This window comes from Nyctibius grandis, chromosome 2, assembly GCF_013368605.1.
Source record: "Nyctibius grandis isolate bNycGra1 chromosome 2, bNycGra1.pri, whole genome shotgun sequence".
NCBI classification, from domain to species: Eukaryota; Metazoa; Chordata; class Aves; order Nyctibiiformes; family Nyctibiidae; genus Nyctibius; species Nyctibius grandis.
The window spans coordinates 51,770,911-51,789,934 of NC_090659.1; the positions used below are offsets into that span (position 1 = coordinate 51,770,911).

General features: G+C 43.3%; 1 protein-coding gene across 1 annotated transcript in view; it reads right to left on the minus strand.

Annotated features, from left to right (window-relative positions):
- The window catches only part of AFF3 (ALF transcription elongation factor 3), a 294,827-nt gene that overhangs the window by 115,758 nt on the left and 160,045 nt on the right, over positions 1–19,024 (minus strand). Inside the window, exons 7-8 of the mRNA XM_068395291.1 lie at positions 18,929–18,965; positions 13,993–14,044 (exon numbers count right to left, since the gene is read on the minus strand). Coding sequence (XP_068251392.1) covers positions 13,993–14,044; positions 18,929–18,965 — 89 coding nt within the window. The remainder of the gene's footprint in view (positions 1–13,992; positions 14,045–18,928; positions 18,966–19,024) is intronic.

Genomic DNA, 19,024 nt, shown 5'->3' on the forward strand with positions numbered 1-19,024 from the left:
AAAGATGGGAACGGGGCCTGGCGGCTCCCTCTTCTTGGCTTTGGGAGGCAGCAGCTTCTTAGGACATCAAATAATTAACTGAGCTCCAGAATTGCAGGATAAGATCCGTGCAGTTTCTTCTCTGTTGGAAACCAAGAGTGTCAGCCTGGACCGCTCTGTTCTTGGTGAGTCTTTAAAGCTAATGCAACTCATACGGAAGATGTTCTTTGAAAAGAACCAGAGATTTATTTGGATAAAACTCTGAGTGGATGACAAGTGCATGTAAAGAAATAAGATGAGATTTAAATTTTCTCAAGTAGAAAAAACATAAGCAGCTTGAGCAAGAGGTATGCGCTTTCCAGCTAGGGGCCAAGGCTTTTATGTTCTTCAGGGCACAGAGTGAGTTGTTCTTCTCATAGTGAATTCATATCTCTGCAATGTCATTGAGCCAAATGGGATCATGCTAAAGATGTACTTGGCCACTTCCAGATAAAAATAAATCAAAATAATTTTAAAAAGAGGGCTATTGCTTTTTATAATCTTGCCATAATGCCTGGAGACGATGGTTATTAAGTCATCTGCTTACTGTGGTCTTAAGAAAATACACACAAGTTGGGAATAATATCAATATTTTAGGTCCTTCTACCAATCTAACCTTCACCATCCAGCTTTTTGCCCACCTCTCATTGTTTATGTATTATATATGTCTTTGTATTTGTTTAGTCTTATGTGTTACATGTAATAATGAAACTCCTAAAATCCTATCTGGCTGACAAGTCTTTTGTTATTATACCTCTAATCTTTCCCTTTCTCTCTTTATTCCACTATCTCCCAGGCTTCAGAGCTGGAAATTTGGTTCCTGACTCCTGGCTACTCAGCATCAATCACAGGAGGTTGCTGTGGGTGCTGCAGGACTCCTTACGTTAGCATGCTTGCTGGAGAGTGGTACCAGCCAACCACTCTTAGACAGCAATGAAGCCTAAGGGAAAGGCTCAGGGAGAGGTTTCTGTCTCTTGAATACAAAGCCTGAAAAGGTAAAGCTCTCCAGAGGAGGCCACTCCCAAGTGACCGTCTGTCTCCTGGCCTCGATGCTGAACTGCTCGCTCACCGGAGCTGTGCTGGGATTACTGCGCTGCGGGATGCGATGGTCAGTGTGCTAGTGGCAACTGTGTGGGATGGGGAGAAGAAGCAGACCTCCGCCCTGATAAACACAAGTTCCTCTTTTTTTTTTTTTCCCTTGGTCTTTTCCAACATATAAGTCATCCTGCTTTATTGGGACTGCTCACAGCAAAGCATGCAGCTCACAGGGAAATGTTTTTTAACCGAACTAGAGATGGGCAGCACAGCATAAAGTCTAGGTACCCACAGGAACTCTTGGTCTTTCAAACAATAATGCTGAAAGAAGTCCTGCTGGAAAGCACCATGCTTGTCTACAATTATTTGCGAGATCAAAACCTTACTCTGCGACAGAGGAAGAGCCCAGGGTTTTTTAAGTTTGTGGCAAAAGGCTTCATCTTTTCTTCCATGGAAGTCTACAGAAATTGCTGTTGCTTACAGTGATTGCAAGTATTGAAGTTTGTGTCTCGTATTACATTTATAGTATAACTTATGGGGAAAACATGGATTTTATGTGAGCAGCCACATGAATGTTTTCTTAAGTCCAGCAGTTAAAAACAGTACAAACCAGAGTGATGACAAATTTTTGAAGTTACGTTCTATGATGTTCTGGGATTCCCAACCAGACCTTTTCCTTGCTCTTTGCTGTATTGGGCCTCTGTCTGAACCACGTCAAGGCAGGTTGCATGTCTGGATCGCCTGCCTCATCTCCCTAGGGAACTTTAGGACTGAAGGCCCTCTCCACCCCGCCAAACTTCAGCTGTTATAAATGGCACAAAAATTGGTCATCAGAAAAGGTACAAAAGGGTAATTTGCTCATCCTTTGTCTGTATCATGCTATCAAAACACTTTTAAAAGATTATTTGTGCTGATTTGTCTGCTTTGCTTTGATAGGAAAGCTGATAGTGAATGTGCAGGATTTTCACCCATAATTGCACTAAATTCTAATACAATTAAATACATAGTAAGTCCACATGCTTATCAGGTAACAGACCAGTTCTGTTTTAATTTAGTATACCTGACCTATTGTACCTCCTGGAGCATATATCTGAAGAAATATGTCAAGAGATTCCTTCTCTCTACTTACAATTGCTTACAGTTTATGCCATGAAAGGGGGAATCAGCACAAATGAATCCTGACAAAATATCTTACAAAACTAATAAAAATCAGCATGCAGAAATGCTAGCTGTAATTGCACTATTTTGCCATAAAAGGTCTGTGGGCCAATCAAACCATGTTTCTTTTTCCTGGAAAAACTCAGCTTTTATCTTTGTACGTCAGTGGTACAGTTGCCTTGATTTTGGAATGGTCTGTAAGTATAACCCTTTCGAATCTCAAGAACAATATACCTCATCCAAAGCTTTGTCCTGATTCATCTCCAGCTTTGATAGCTTCGGTGTGTCACCCTGCTTGCTTGTCAAATCTATCATCAATCTAAATTGCCAATAAATATATTCCACATCTCTTTTGGGAGTTGAAGCTTGTCTGCATGCTAAACAAAGAACAGAATGCACAAAGCCGAGATACACACCGAGATATAATATTCTCCCTCTTAAAATACTGCAGGTGAAATGATAATGTGGAAATATTCTTACCCTGAGGAAGGCAGACTCCAGTTGTAGCTTAGCAAATCAAAGACCAGGAAACTTGCTTGCAATAACATCCTAACAAATCCAAAGAGTTATTTTTTTCCCCAGTTAAAAAATATCCACACTCTGACATTTAATCCAAATCCAGAGATTAAGGCAGAAGAACTTCAATAATTTGTTTAGTTAGGTATGAAAAGCAATTTGTCATGAAACCGTCAGCTTGCTACTATAAAAGTTTAAAAAAATCATAGCTATTCATGGCTGAACAGTAGGACTTTTCCACACAGGAAAATTCATCATCATTTCAGGTTTCAGTATCTTTTTGAATTTTGCATGGCAAATAAAAAGTTGTCCACCAAGCTTGAAAAGTCTCATTTATTTTGAGTTGGTCACTGTGTAGGAGAAACAGGCATTTCTTTAGATTCCCTTAATTTGGTCTTCATAGCTGCAAAATAAGTTAAAAGCAAAATGAAGGAGCTTCTCATTCAAAACCTCACTTTCTTGTAATTAAAAAAATATATCTGTGTACCAACAAAGTAGAAAACTAAGGCATTTCAAATTCCAAAATCTTTCCATTCCTGGACAAGCTTTAGTGTTCAAATGTTACTAAGATGCCTGCATTTAAAAAAAATCCCTAAAAAATAAAAAAAACCTTGGCCTGTATTCAGGCTCAAGAGTCTGTGAAACAGACTTTTTCCATACCATGACTTCAGTCTTAGGATTTCTCTTTTGCAAAATGTTAGTTATTTTTCTTGGCAGGTGGCCAGAACCCTGTATCTCTCTTTCTCCTCCTCTCACCCTCCTCCTCTCCCCACCCTCCAGGCGCACACACACCTCTTGTCTTTCCATCATCCACTGATTCAGCCCCGGGACGCGGTAACCCCCCACCCTTTGCCTGACGGGACATGGGGATCGTGTGGGAAAGAAAATCAGGTTATGAGCACCTGGAAGTATCAATCGCTCCCAATTGCCTTTCTCGTCTTTTGGACCCATTTTATTTTGTTTCCCTGCCTGAAATCCCTCGGTGAAGCCAGCAGCCCCCTGCACCCAGCAGTGGTGGTGCCCCTGCCAAGCATCAGCCCGGGAGGGTTTCAAGTTGCAGCAGCTTTTGCCCAGGGTAGAGGATTTCCAAAACACGTTACCCTGGCAACCAGGAATTTTAGCCAGGCAAAAACACCACCATGCACATTGCGACTCCAACATGCGAGACGCTGAGCTTCCGTTTATCATTTTCTTCAGAGAAAAAATACGGAGCGGGATCGATGATGCCTGCCTTCCCGGCGGCATTTCTGATGAAATAGGCTTCTTCCTAGGTATTCGCATCTCCTGATTTTCCTGGCAACCCCTCTTTAACCACTGCATTCAGAGCTAACATATAATACATTCAAAATTCCCAATTAGTCCCTTGCAAATCACAAAGTTCAAGGAAAACAGTGCCTAAGAGAAAAATAATATGCTTTCAGTGCAATACAGGAAAACATTTCCTCAAGCATGACAATATTTTAGCCACTTGGTCAGTTTTATTCTAAGTGATGTTAAATGTTACAGAAACATTTTTTACTCGGTAAAACTAGAAATAATGCCCAGCACTACAGTAAGTTTCCAACGGGACAAAAGCTGCTGTTTCAAAGTGAGGCTGTCTTGCATTAAACCACTTTCCCCTTCAGCTTTGAGTCAAGGGTGGCATCAAAACAAGAGCAGCTGCCCATGCCTAATTATTTTTCTCTCCGGTGTGCGGAGTACAGGTAGATAGTAAAGGTGAAGGTGCTAAATAAGAGGGCCTGGATCAAGAGGACTACATAAATAAAACTCTGCCCTGAGCCCTGCAGCGATAAGGGCAGTTCTCTCAAGCTATTGGCTTATCTGGTAAAAGAGAGGGCTAGCATTTAAAATAGGACAGCGAAGGCCCTATCTCACCCCATGTAAGTCTATCACAAAACTTCCCAGACCTCAGTGGTGCTTTTATTTATCATTCATCTATCCCTGTTCCTGTTGACATCTCAGAGACAGGAATTTTTTTTTGTCTGACTCGAACTCAACAGAAGCTAAATTTTGTCCCAGGAAAACCATAGCTGCAGTTAAGGTCAGATTGGGCTTCCAGGTGTTTTCTTTCTAAAGCAAACAAGTAAGCCCCATCTCATCTGTTTTCATGGACATCATGTTTTTAAATCTTTTTATATGACTTTATATGTTATTTAAAACATTTTTTTACTTGTATCATCTTCGACTACTGTACAACTATAATTTTTACATGGCAAAAAATACCACACCAGTAATACCAATCCATTCTTCCTCCTTAACTTTGCTAAACCTTAAAGATAGATTCAGTTAAGACCTGTGTGAATAAATGTCTTCCAAGAAAATGTCCTTATAGCATCTGAAGAAAATAGATTTGTTGGTATCAACTTACAGGAGTTTTTTTTTTTGGTGAAGTATCAGCAGCATTGTACACTGCAAATCCAAAAAATCTGTGCCCAGAAAAGGTTAGGAGTTGGCAAGCAAGGTTCACATCAGCATTGTGACAACACAGCAGTGGCTCTGATGCATCCCACAGGTGAAATCAGTTTGTTTCTATGATGGAATTGTATTTTTTAACGGTCTATATATTTAATACACAGAGAAATGCTCTGTACGTGGACTGAGGGTAATTCTTCAGGGCAGAGGGCAGAAAAAATAAACTTTTTCATGAGAATTTGAGAGCTGAGGAGTGTGTTTTAAAATTTTAGCTGTTCTTGCTGGACTGGCTGAGCAGAGTGACAGTCTGGCAGTATTAGGGGTTAGCTCTTCAAGCCAAGGCTCAAGTAAACAGGTGGAATAGTGCAATGAAGCCAGCCTTCTTCTTCTGCCAGTGACTTGGTTCATGGATAAACACCAGACTTTCACTTCTACAGTTTTCAAGACCTCCATCGCTCTGAAAAACACTGCCTTCATTCATCATAGTAAAGTTTTTTTTTTTCTTCTTTTTTTTTTATTTAGCATGGTCTGCAAGACCTCTCAGAAACATCACCGGCGTACATTAAAAGCCACCAATGATACAATGCACTGGTGTTTTCAGAAACAATACACCTTAAAAATTAACTTAAAGGATGTCATTTCACATTTTTTACCACTCCTGGTTACCTGCCCAGGTAACATTTTTTTACCACAGGGTTACCTGCCCTGTGTTTCTGGGTAGAGGAGTCCCATCTGTGGCTCACGAGCAGGTTGATATGCTCATGGCAGCCCTCAACAGAGCCCATGGGGACACTAAAAGAATCATCACCAAATCACTGGCCAACATGTGTCTGTTGCAGGTCCTTGCCCTCTAAAATGCCAAAAACTTGAGCTGTGGAAGACTGGGAAGTTGCCCTGGTATCTTAATCTGAAAGCTAAAAGTGGAATATACTCCAGAAAACTTTGGGTACCCCTGTTCTTGGAACTGACTTCCACAGTTGCATGAATTTCACCCCTTCCATTGTCCTCCAGACCCATCTGTGAGCTATTTTCTGGTTCAGTTGACTTGAGCCATCATGGTCCTTTTGGCAAACAAACAGAAGGATACCCAAGATGTACTGCTGGAGGGATTTTTTTCCTCTGCAGCTTGCATGCTTTGCCCCTTCCCTGTTTGCCATCCCTCCCTCCCATTCAGCCAGACAAAAGCCAAATCCTTCTCATTTAAGTTGAGCGGCCGCTGTCCCGAGAAGCTAAGATTGAAACTCTGGGGGAAGAATGGGGGTGTGGCGATGGGGCAGGGTCTGCCTGTGCTCACCAGGTCTGTGGACACCTGGGAGACGCAGCAGCTCCTGCTCTCCCCTTCTCCCTACACCTGGCACTCCTCAGGACATCTACCACTTACTACCGAAGTCTGTCTTTAAAAACTTAAACTACCACTCATTTCCTTCACTGTTCTGGGTGAGTAATCCTTAGCCATTTTTACAGAACATTACATTTTTCAACACTTTGTGCAAATATTAATGAGATGATGGTCTTCATGGCAGTCTAATTATTATTTTAGATGGGTGAAAGCCAAGGCTAACTTTAAATAACTTGCACCGGGCCTTTCAGTAAACTGAGGTGGGATTAAGGCTCCTCTTCCAACTCCGGTGCTCAGTCAGGTTGCAGTTGTTGCCTGAGAGACTTAAGGTCCTGGCTCAAGACCACATGTCAGCCAGATGTGAGAGGCCAAGCTCCCTGGGGGCTAAGAGTGGGACAGCGCATTGGCAGCACTCGCTCAAGCTGATCTCCTGCATTTGAGACTGGTTCTCTCTGTTCTCTGGGGGCACCTTGTAACCCCTCTGCCTCATTCTTCCCATCTGCGGAAGGGGAAAACAGCAGGAGTTCTTGGCTGTTGAATTTTGTCTGTGTTTTATCTGTGAATCACTCTGAAGATACAAGGGGTAAGACAGAAGAGAGGAAGAAAGGGCAAGAAACCAACAGGCAATGCTCATGCCAATACAGACGTAGGTCGCATCAAGCAAGAACAACAGTGTTGTTGCTCCAAGTACCCATTTCCTATTTCCTTCCTCAAGGAGAATCAGGGTGATGAGAACAATTAGCAGCTGCTGGATGGGCAAGAGACTGTAGCACTAATCTCTGCAAATGGGCAGCTTGGAAGCTGCTGAGTTTAGTACTGTTAAAGAAGATCCCCCTGAACAAACTATCCTCCAAGTGGTGCTGGGGACCGGGGCAGGGAAGGAACAGAGCCAACATCTATTTCTGCCTGGCAAAAGCAAACAAGCCGACACACACACACTGAGATCGCTATGATTCTCAGAGAGTATTAGCAAAGGACAAAACCTGCATAACTGCCATAAATTATAAAAGCCTCCCTCAATCTTGGTTAATTCTCTTGTAAAAAGGGAGGGAAAAATCTGGAGCAGCTCAGCATGAAAACAATTGTGGGAGGGATAATAAGGAGACAGCACCGAGGTATCTACTTGCTAGCCCTGATATCATTAAGTGCACTAGAAATGCTGAGGTAAATGCATAGCAGTGAATCACAGTCAGGCATGATTAACCTTGGGTAGTCTGAACTGGAAATCATTTACAAACACAAAGATACTGAAGAATATCACAACAGACAGTACATTGAAAGTCATCCCGAGAGCGGGAGTCTTGCTGAATGCTTTGTGTATTTGTGCCATTTTTAAATTATTGTCATATTTTGCACGGGGGAGGATGGAAGATCTCAGAACCCTGGCTTGAGGAGGAGTTTCTGTGGCACCTCAACATCCTCTGAAACACTTGCACTGGTTGGAATCACTTTTCCTTGCACAGAAGTTTTATAAAGTTCAAAGTTTAAATGTCAACATTCCCAGGTTTACTGAAAGCATCCAGTTTTTGCCAAAGAAAGACTAAAATCCTGTATCTGAGAATATAAAAGAACAAAACAGCACTCTTTCTCCATTCCTCCCCACCTCCTTAACACAGCACTTAAGACCTTAACTGGTAAAACCAGGGTGGTGGGGGAAGGATTTTTTATTAAAATTAGATGTTTTTAACAAAACCTGTGAAAGTTTTCTGACTATTGAAATTTGAACCTTCCATCACAAAAGCAAAAGAACAAAACATTGCTGGGTATTTCTGAACAGTCCTAAAAGTTTAGAAATGCACAGCGAAGCTGTACCCAGATGACCCATAGAGAACTATATATATTAAGAGTACAACAACAAAAAACCCCCTCAAATCCAGAATTCTCGTGGCTTTAAAAGCATTCAATTACAAGGAACATGAATCAACTGGGGAAGACTCCAGACAGCTTAACACCTTTATATTGTTTGCAGCTTTTATTGCAATTCTTCAGTGCCAGTTCAGGTGATCCCTGTGCGTGCCGAGGTGGTGAAGGCCATCGGAATATCATGCAAAAAGATACATCTCTGCTCCGACTTCCTCCCTGCTTTCACATCATTCTCATTCTCCTACATCTATCTCAGCTATTTCTAGCACTGTACTAACTGCCCTTATTTATCTGCCTCATTAGGATGTTGCATCAATTAACATGTATCATCTAATGCATACCAGTTTCCTAATATTTACTATTATTATCAGTGGGGAGCGATGTCATACCGAGTCTGTCTAGGGAGTTAACGCACACAGGAATAAAAGCCCCTATGCATAATGCTATTCAGAATGATGCTTTTACTGTACGCAAACCCCTCTGAACAGACCACCACGCATCCTGCGCTCTAGGTTTCTACACTCCCGGAGGTTACGGGCAGCACCTTTGGCCCCAGGGCTCCAGATCACAGGGTAACACCTGTTTTTGAGGACCTGGAGCCCAGTGGACAAGGCAGGGGAAATATCTTGAGAGGAGACTTCATGTAAATGCTCAGTTCATGAGCGCCTCACTGCCTGATTCAGGAGGGTAATCAACCTGTCCTTTGAAGCTACATAAATAATGTTTGGATGGAGGTAGTAAATCTGCACCAAGGATGAATTAACTGCCATTGAGTCATATAAGCTTGGCTTGAGTGTGTGGCTTGTAACATGCCTGAGGAAAATAAAAAAGACATTTGCAAGAAAGAAACATTAATTTGCTCCTCCCCATCTTTTCTGTTATTTTTGTCTAGGCCAACATGACTTGCTTTGTAGGGTTCTTTGCTGCTGTTTGTTCCATTTTCAGAAAGAAACACTGATTCATGGCAAAACAAATTCACAGTGAATTCGTGAAACAGCTCCCCGCAGTTTCTCCTGGTCAGGCCCAAACGCACCACCCCTCCTACATCATTGTCACTCCTTTTCAGCACCCCTGCTGGGACATGCCAACCGGACTCCTCTGACACTCTCAGGGGAGTGACATCTTGTAAGAGGGAGCAGGATTTTGTACCCATGGGGACCCCTTGCAGCATTTGTGCCCCCTCACACACTGCTCTCCTTGCACACTCCCCACCAGCTCCCAGCTGCAGGTCTGGGCACTACTGGGCACTGCTGGGCACTGCAACGGCATGGTGTTCTCCATGTACGCAGGGGAAGAGTACGTCCATTACTGTAGACAGACCTGGGCGCATGCGCTCACGCATCCACTTGTATGTGTGCACTGTGGGTCCTGCTGGTTGTACACCTTGTGCACAGGTGCGAGCTGCTACATCCCCAAAAGAACAGAGACAGTCTGTATTCACGACTGCCTGAGAACCAGGGATAAAAGTCTATCCTAGAAGATGGAAATTAGAAGAAACGAGGGGAAGGCCAACAGAAGGCAGCAGAAAGAGAACTGGGACATCAGTGTGCACCTATACATCAACATGAGTTAATTCACTTCACTGTAACACTCAGGTATCCAGCCCTCTATTCCATAGCACACACATTTCAGTTTACAAATAGCTTTTGCTTGCATCGTTCTGGTTAAACAGAACAGCCTGTATTGGCCTGGTTAAACAGAGATCTTAGGCTAGAACTTAAGGAAAAAAAGAGAGCCTATTTGCTCTAGAAGAAGGGGCGGGTAACTTGGGAGGTCTATAGGGATGTTGCCAGGTCATGTAGGGAGAAGATTAGAAGGGCCAAAGCTCAATTAGAGCTTGATTTGGCTGCTACAGTCAAAGATAACAAAAAAAGCTTCTACAAATACATCAACAGCAAAAGGAGGGTGAAGGAGAGCCTCCACCACTTGCTGAATGAGGAGGGCAGTGTAGTGTCAGGGGATGAGGAAAAGGTAGAGGTGCTCAATGCCTTCTTTGCCTCAGTCTTTAATGTCAAGACAGGTTGTCCTCAGGAGACTCAGCCCCCAGAGCCTGAAGTTAGGGACGGGGGGCTGTGTGAACCCCCCGTAATCCGGGAGGAGATGGTTAGTGACCTGCTGTGCCAACTGGACACCCACAAGGCTGTGGGCCCGGACGGGATTCATCCCAGAGTAATGAAGGAACTGGCAAATGAACTTGCCAAACCACTCTTGATTATCTACCGGCAGTCCTGGTTAACTGGAGAAGGTCCAGCTGACTGGAAATTAGCAAATGTAACGCCCATCTACAAGAAGGGTCGGAAGGATGATCCAGGGAACCATAGGCCTGTCAGCCTGACCTCGGTGCCAGGCAAGGTGACGGAACAGATCATCCTGAGTGCCATTACACGGCACATGCAGGACAATCGGGGCATCGGGGCCAGCCAACATGGATTCATGAAAGGCAGGTCCTGCTTGACCAACCTGGTCTCCTTCTATGACAAAATGACCCGCTTAGTAGATGAGGGCAGGGCTGTGTATGTAGTCTATCTAGACTTCAGTAAGGCATTCGACACTGTCTCCCACAGCATCCTCCTAGACAAACTGGATGCCTGGGGCTTGGATGGGTGGACTCTTCGATGGGTTAAAAACTGGCTGGATGGCCGAGCCCAGAGAGTGGTGGTGAATGGGGCAAAGTCCAACTGGCGGCCGGTCACTAGCGGTGTCCCCTAGGGCTCAGTTCTGGGGCCGGTGCTGTTCAATATCTTTATAGACGATCTAGACGTAGGGATTGAGTGCACCATCAGTAAATTTGCAGATGACACCAAGCCGGGTGGGAGTGTCGATCTGCTGGAGGGTAGGAAGGCCCTACAGAGGGATCTGGACAGGTTAGATAGATGGGCCGAGACCAACGGCATGAGGTTCAACAAGAACAAGTGATGGGTCTTACACTTCGGCCACAACAAGCCCATGCAGCGCTACAGGCTGGGGGAAGAGTGGTTAGAAAGCGGCCCGGCAGAAAGGGACTTGGGGGTGCTGATCAACAGCCGGCTAAACATGAGCCAGCAGTGTGCCCAGGTGGCCAAGAAGGCCAATGGCATCCTGGCCTCTATTAGGAATAGTGTAGCCAGCCAGTCTAGGGAAGTGATCGTCCCTCTGTACTCGGCACTGGTGAGGCCGCACCTTGAATACTGTGTCCAGTTCTGGGCCCCGCACTTCAAGAAAGATGTTGAGGTGTTGGAGCGAGTCCAGAGGAGGGCGACCAAGCTGGTGAAGGGTCTGGAGGGTCTGACCTACGAGGAACGGCTGAAGGAGCTGGGGTTGTTTAGCCTGGAGAAGAGGAGGCTCCGAGGTGGCCTTATTGCAGTCTACAACTCCCTGAAGGGAGGCTGTAGTGGAGTTGGAGTCGGCCTCTTCTCCCAGGCAGCTAGTGATAGGACAAGAGGACATAGCCTCAAGCTTCGCCAGGGAAGGTTCAGGTTGGACATTAGGAAGTATTTCTTCTCAGAAAGGGTTATTAGACATTGGAATGGGCTGCCCAGGGAGGTGGTGGAGTCACCATCTCTGGATGTGTTTAAGAAAAGACTGGACATGGCACTTAGTGCCATGGTCTAGTTGACATGGTGGTGTCAGGGCAATGGTTGGACTCGATGATCCCAGAGGTCTCTTCCAACCTGATTGATTCTGTGATTCTGTGATTCTGTTCTCCCTTCTTTCTTGTTTCCAGTGTTTGACTTCTGGATTTCTCTTCCACTGCTCTCAGTTTTGTATCTCTTTCTGAAAATTTGGCTTTTGCAGTTCCTTTTCCTCTTTAGCTGTATCTCTCTTCATTTTCTTCCTCCTCTTTTGGCACAGCACTTGCTGGTTCCCTTCCTCTCATCTCCTCCTTTCTCTCCTGCCTCCTTTTCCACACAAACAATTTCTCTAACTAGAGGGGCGTCTGCTTCTTGAACACAGCCATTTATCAGGGGTAACCAGTCATTTCTACTTCTAAAAACTGCTCTGAGAATCAGTATCTGCTGTGGGGCAGTCTTAACATATAGTAATAATTTAAAGATAGGCATTATAAATATACTATATCTAGTAGACAGCACAGTTTCAGAAGGTTATACTAAGATCTCTTATCAGGCAAGGAACTTTTCACACTTAACCAGATTCTGAAATCTGCTGTATCTCATACAGCACACTATATGACACAGTATGTAGCCTCAAACCAAAATCATAAACCCATTGAGGTGTACCTCTGAACCCAGAATATGTATTCCCCCATTGTGGGTTCAGAGATCTCACGGGATTTTAATCTGATGAAGGAGAAGAAAGGAAAGTAAAGAACATTCCTCATGAATAAAATAGCATCTAACTAGAAAAACTACTTTGGAGGATGGCTTATGTTTTACATATTGCTAAATATCAGCAAAAATAAATGTGTTCATTTCTCCAAAATACCTCCAGATGGCATTAAAACCCTTCTTCTTTCGGTCTTTATTGCGATATTATTTTTAAAAATGGTAATTATTGGAATCATTCTATTAACCATTCCCAGCAATCATGCTATCAGAAGGCATAAGGCTGCTAATGCTTAATTCATTTAATAAGTTTGGCTAAATATGCTATGTGGAATGTAATTACATTCCACAACACAATCTGCAGGACAAGCCATTTCTTACACCATGTCAAATCTTTTTCTAGATTAATTTCCAGAAGATTTTTACTGTGTATTTGCAGCAGAAATCAAAACATCCCACTATAAATCACCGTTATTGTACCTTCTTCTGTGACTACTTTTGGCCATGTAACAAATGGTGACACCTTGAGAGATTTACATGACATAATGCTCTGAATTTAAATAACAGAAATCAGAAAACATAAATTATGGCCAAGATGCACTGTAAAATTCACATGACTGACTGTTACAAGAACTTCCCTCCCTCGAATGGGATTAAAAAGGTGAATGTTTTGCAGAAATTCATAATGCTCCTGCCTGGTTGTTATTAAAGGAGCTCACTTACCTAGCTCATTTTGGGAGATTGATATTATTTATTTTTTTTTTTAACTTGCAGCCCATCTGTTTCATGAACTGGTTTACGTTGGCAAAATGATTCAGTCCTTTGTATACTAGAGTTAAAAATGGTAAAAGCTTCTATTGTTGCACTAGAGTGAAGGTGAACACTGATATATTACAAGTACCTGTTCCTATCTATTTCTCAACTTCTTTTGTTAATTCAAAAACATCAACAAAATCGTGAGAGACCAGAGATAGCTGTAATTGGATTTCAAGTAATTCAGAGGTGAAGCTGCAGACTGCAGTCTTTTAAAATTACATCAGTACATCAAAGGCATATGTGACATGATGCTTTTTAGAAAGTGTGACAAACGCCAACAGCATTAAGGTAATGTTGGAGCCAGGTTGTAAAGGCCAGCCTCGCACACCCACAAAAATCATCTCATATCTGTTCAGCGTGATATGGAGCCATTTCACTTGCAAAGATCTCTGACTTACTAGCATGCAGAAGTTCTAGGAATAATTAATGTTTAGTCATTATCTAAAAAGCCTTTTTAAGAAAAGCATCAGTGAAGGAGCTTTATCTTAACAAAACCAAACAGATTCTATTTGCCCAACAAATCTGATAAAAACACAGCTGCCTTCTCCGATCTTAAACACAAAAGTGACTTACGATGAATGGGTTGCGCTTTTCTCTGGACTCTTTGGCTCTACATCACTTTTCCCTTTAAAAGAAAAGAAGAAAATGACATCAGAAATGGGTGAATATGAAAACTGCCCAGATGTGACACATCAACGCTTTGTTCATCACTAACACTGACCACTCTTGCCACATGTGCAGACCGAAGCTGAGGCAATCACCAGGCTGTGGGGGCACTGCTGGAGCATTTGCAAGTCGGAAGTCAACCCTGACTTGACTTTTCTTGTCACTGGCACATGTATTCTGGAAATGTCAGGCAAGGAAACTCCACAAGAGAGGCTGCTTAGAGGACACAAGCTTTATCAGGGCTAGCAGACCTTAGAGCCATCGAGAGGAGTTCTCCAGGGCCCTACAGCTCTGCTATTGGTAGTTCACCCTATCCAACATGCACACACTCCCAAGCCCTGCTCCAGGAACAGTAATTATTTCATACACGGCAGAACAGCATCAGCAGAAGCTACTAAGGTGGTGATTAGGACACAATTCTGCCAATGGGTGATGGGGTTCACATTAATTTTTGACAGATTAAGGATCTGATCTTCAGCTCCTGTAAGCGGGGTCTGGGGAAGCCTTCTTTGCTATTTTGTGTATTTTGGCTTAGGCACCCAACCCCAGGAGAAGTCAGGCACCCAAATGCTCCAGAAGTATCAGAGGCCCAAGGGATGCCTCTTCTTCACATTTCTTTATGACTCGCATGGATCCTGGCATAGCATGTTAGGTTGTGACGAGTCCCTTCTTGGGTCCAAAATTGTATGTCTGCCCAACACAACTTAGTTACATAGCACAGATGCCAGGGAAGCGGGCTGTTAGCTGATGGGGTGGTATGGCTTCTGATAAGTCAGGCCAAGTCATTCTCCCTCCTTTCTTTCCCCCTGCCCCCACCTCTGCAAAAGTAACGCTGATTTTGTTTGCTGTTATTATTGCTCTTCGGGTAACCTGAGAGAGCTGTACTTCAGTATAATATTTTTGTTTAGCTCCACCATGGATGTACACAGTATTGCCGCTCTACTTGAATCACCTTGACCTTGAATTCTGGACCTAGTGACTGTGCAGCTGCTGCTCCTCTTGTGTGTCGCTGGATGCTTATAGCTGTCTACACATGAGTTTATGTTGCCTAGCAGACAAGGAGGCGCAGAGGTTGAGTGTGACTGGTTTACTGATGGATGTGTTTTTCTCCATTACCTTTTAATGAGCTTTGTTAAATGAAAATCCACCTGTGCCTTCTGAAAAAAATGTGAGAAGTGCTTATTTTGGTCAGGCTGTTTCGGTGTTGTCTGATTTTCGACTTGGGTTGAGTGGGTTTTGGATCAGCCCCCAACCTATTCCATGCACATGAGCATTACATATCATCCATTTGCTGCTGCCAAAGTCCTCACCCTCAGTTTCCATACAGCATTGGGGTGCTGGCCATGGCTGTAAGGGGCACCCCTGGAAAACTTGCTGTTGCCTTCAGAAGAGGCAGGGTTTTGCTACCAATGTCCTTCCACTGCTGTACAGAAGTAAGCTGAAGGACTTACTCTAGACAGCGACCTTCTGGAAGTCAATATCTTGCAGAAGAGGTCCTAGGTATTGCAAACACCTTGCCGTGGTGCTTTTAGATCTCATCCTCCCCTGTGGAAGGGTTTGTGTCTACCCAACTTGCCTAAAGTTCAGCAAACAGGATTGGGGAAGCTCTGGATGACTTAAAAAACACCGATGCCTCTCTGTGGACTTCTAGGGAAGCTAAGCACTTACTGTGCTTAATAAGCACCTAAAATTTAGGCACAAGCTGTGCATCCACACAGGATAGAACACATCCACTCCATGATCCGTAGGTCACTTCTCACTTTTAGCAGAAACCTCAGAAAGTATATCCAGATGATGAACTCGCTGGCTAGAAAGCTGTTGCTACGGTATACATTTGTCAGCCTTAGGGTGCCTGGAGCCCTGGAGCTCATCTGCATTATGGTAATTTGGAAAAAGAAACCAACAGTAACAGTTGGCATATATTCAAAGATTTCCTATTCGTAACTTAGGCTTTTTATAAGTGATGAATTATTACCATGAACACTGTTTTGTTTGGGTGTGAGGGGGAATATGGATTCCTGAATGCTTTGCCAACAGAGTTCACATCAGTTCTACTTTCAGCAATGTATGTTAATGCAGCAACAAGGGAAACAGCTTAAGTACTGTGAGGAGAGAGAAAAGGGAATCTCCATGATTTAGCCAAACTGGATATTAATGAATTACCCTACAGTAAGCATTTGCAGCTGCTTTTATGCTAATCGTCACTTAACATACTTCTGTGTGGAGGGGAAGGATCAAGCTTGTAGAGATGGCAGAAACGCATCAGTCCGGCCTATCAGCCTCGAAAATCTGGCCATTAATGCTTTATCAGTTCTTACCAACTTTGTTCTCACTTGACTGAATCATAGAAATTTTTAAAACATGTATAGACTAAGCATAGTTGAATGTCACAGATATGGTACGGATAAGGCTATTGGATAAGCATATGTAAAAGGGAATTAGCTGTCAGAACAACTTGTTTTTTTCACACTCACTCTTGGCCAGACTAAGATTTGTTTTCCATTTTCCATGTAACCTGCCAAATGCACGCAGGTACCATCGTGGGAGGCTGGCATCTGCTGAATTGCTAAATCCTCTCTAGCTCTGGCTTCTTCTTATGGGGAAATTTGTGTTGTCCTTTGTTTTTCTTAGTCTTTCAGGAATTGACCAAGAATACACTACCCACCTCGCCTCTTTTATGGGACTGCTGTTAGCACACTTTATTTCAGGTGCTAAGCACTGTGTATGTCTTCTGAAACAGGTGTGGACATGTCTATGTCTGTGTCTGTGTGTTGGTGTGTGTATGCATACACATGCCTCCAGAAACACACAGTGCAAACCATCAGTCCTCAGATCCTTACCCACAGAGCTGGGAACGCTTTGCTCTTTGCTAGTTTCTACCTCATCACACACAATGCCCTTCCTAATCTTTTTAGATACAATCAGATGAGAAGTGCCCAAATTTCTGCCATTTCAAAATAGATTTCAAATGAACTTTTGCAGGATTTCCCCATTGAATAGTGGGTGGCTAGAGAAGGAGTTCTTTCCTCGGAGTAGGAATTTGGGTGAATCATTCAACCTAACCAGGCCAAGTTTTCCTTTCTGGGTAACAGGGATAAATAATATTTATTGTGACACAGCAGTATAACTTCAGCCATTATGGGTTTTAAATTTGGCTTTGATTTCCTTGTGGGGAAAGGATGAGAGAAAAGCAAATATTAGCTATGGGAAAGGCAATGTTTGCAGCTGGAGTAAAACCATTGCAAATGACAGGTCCAAGAGCTGCCCCAAAGAAGACACAGTGCAATGGGAAATATCAGCTAATTGGGGCTCTGAAGATGTGCATTTGGATAACACAATACATAGACCATTAGATTTCTTTCCCACACAGAGTCATTTGCTAGCATTTCCTCACATTTCAATCCTTTTTTCCCCAAATTTCCTTTGAGTTTTTGGTCCTTTGAGACCACTGGAGTAAGGAGGAGAGGAAAGTTCTGAGGTAGGACTGATTTCCTAATCCACAGGAAAGCAGGTTTCATTAGACCTGCACAGGTTAGATTTTATTCAAGTGTTGAAAGAAGGAAACACTCAAAATGAAACTATGACCAAAGCTGGCCAAACACTGTGGCCTCTGATGTCATCGCGAAGCCCTCAGCTCAGCTGGCGTGTTTGTCATGCTCGTGACTCTGCGTGTGTTCGCATAGCCCTCTCTATTATGGCCCTTTTGTGCTTCCTTCTCTCATTACTGTATTCATTATTTTCTGACAAAACCTCATCGCCTTTGCCTTTTATTATTTCCTTAGTGCTGGTACTCGCGGCAATATCATACCGATGCAAGCAATTAAGTGACACCACTGCATGTTTCTTCACAACATTGTCGTCTGCATGCCGACCTTTCCCCAGCAAAGAGCCACACCATTTTAATAGCCTACATCTCCCAGCCTTGTCTCTCTGGATGTCTTCTCCCTCACACAGTGGGTGACCAGCCACTTTCAAAGCCCTACCTACCAGCTCAGGGCATTTTTCACGTTCAGTCACAGCCCTATAATTTGCAAACAGGGCTCTGTGCTGGCTGACAGGTCAGGAAGCTAGCAAAATAGTTCTTTTGGTTGAGATGATTTTATGTTGAGAAAGGATAGGATCATGTATTTTTAATATGCAAGACAACATTAACAACAGTCAGAGGTGTCAGGGGAGAGGATTAATACTTTGTTTCGCAGAACAATTCAATCTTTCCTTTCAATACAGCTGCTAAGTTTTTTACCATAACTAAAGGTAATTAAAGTGCTGTTTATCTGCACCATGATTTGTAAATTGGAGTCCACTGAAAAGCCCCAATGAGGAGCCACACCAGCACACATCACTCTCCTGCCCACACTGCTAGCCAAAAAGACCCAGGGCCATATGGACTTTGAGACATTATCTGGTGTTAGTTTGGCAGGATTTATGTAGCTTATTACTGTGCAACAGCCACAAAATATACCATTGCCTATAAAAGATAAATGATAACAAGTCTTCCTGCAGAATTTTCTAGAAGTCTGGATCTGGCTGTGCAACTGGGTCAGCTCTTTTCTGGCTTTCTAAAAAAGCCACTCTTTTACCCTTACAGTCTTTCTCATCTACATAATGAAATGGCCATAACAAAATGAATCCTTTTTGTTCTTTCCAGTCAACCAAAAGAGCTGACATTTTGATGGTCACTCTTCAATTCAGTTCTCCATATTTGGCCATAGCCAAGTACTGCCTGCTGAGGCTCTGTGCCGCCCTAGTCTACTACTGTTTCCTTACTTTATCAGTCAGTTGTATTTCATAGTCATTGTCACCCCCTCCACCCAATGCAGCCAGAAAATGAGTTGGTACTTACTTGTATTGCTGTGTCCTGTAGATCCCTGTTGTGACTCCTACGGTAATAATAGAAAAAAGGTACAATGTGTTATTTTTACGGCAATTTCTAGCTGTG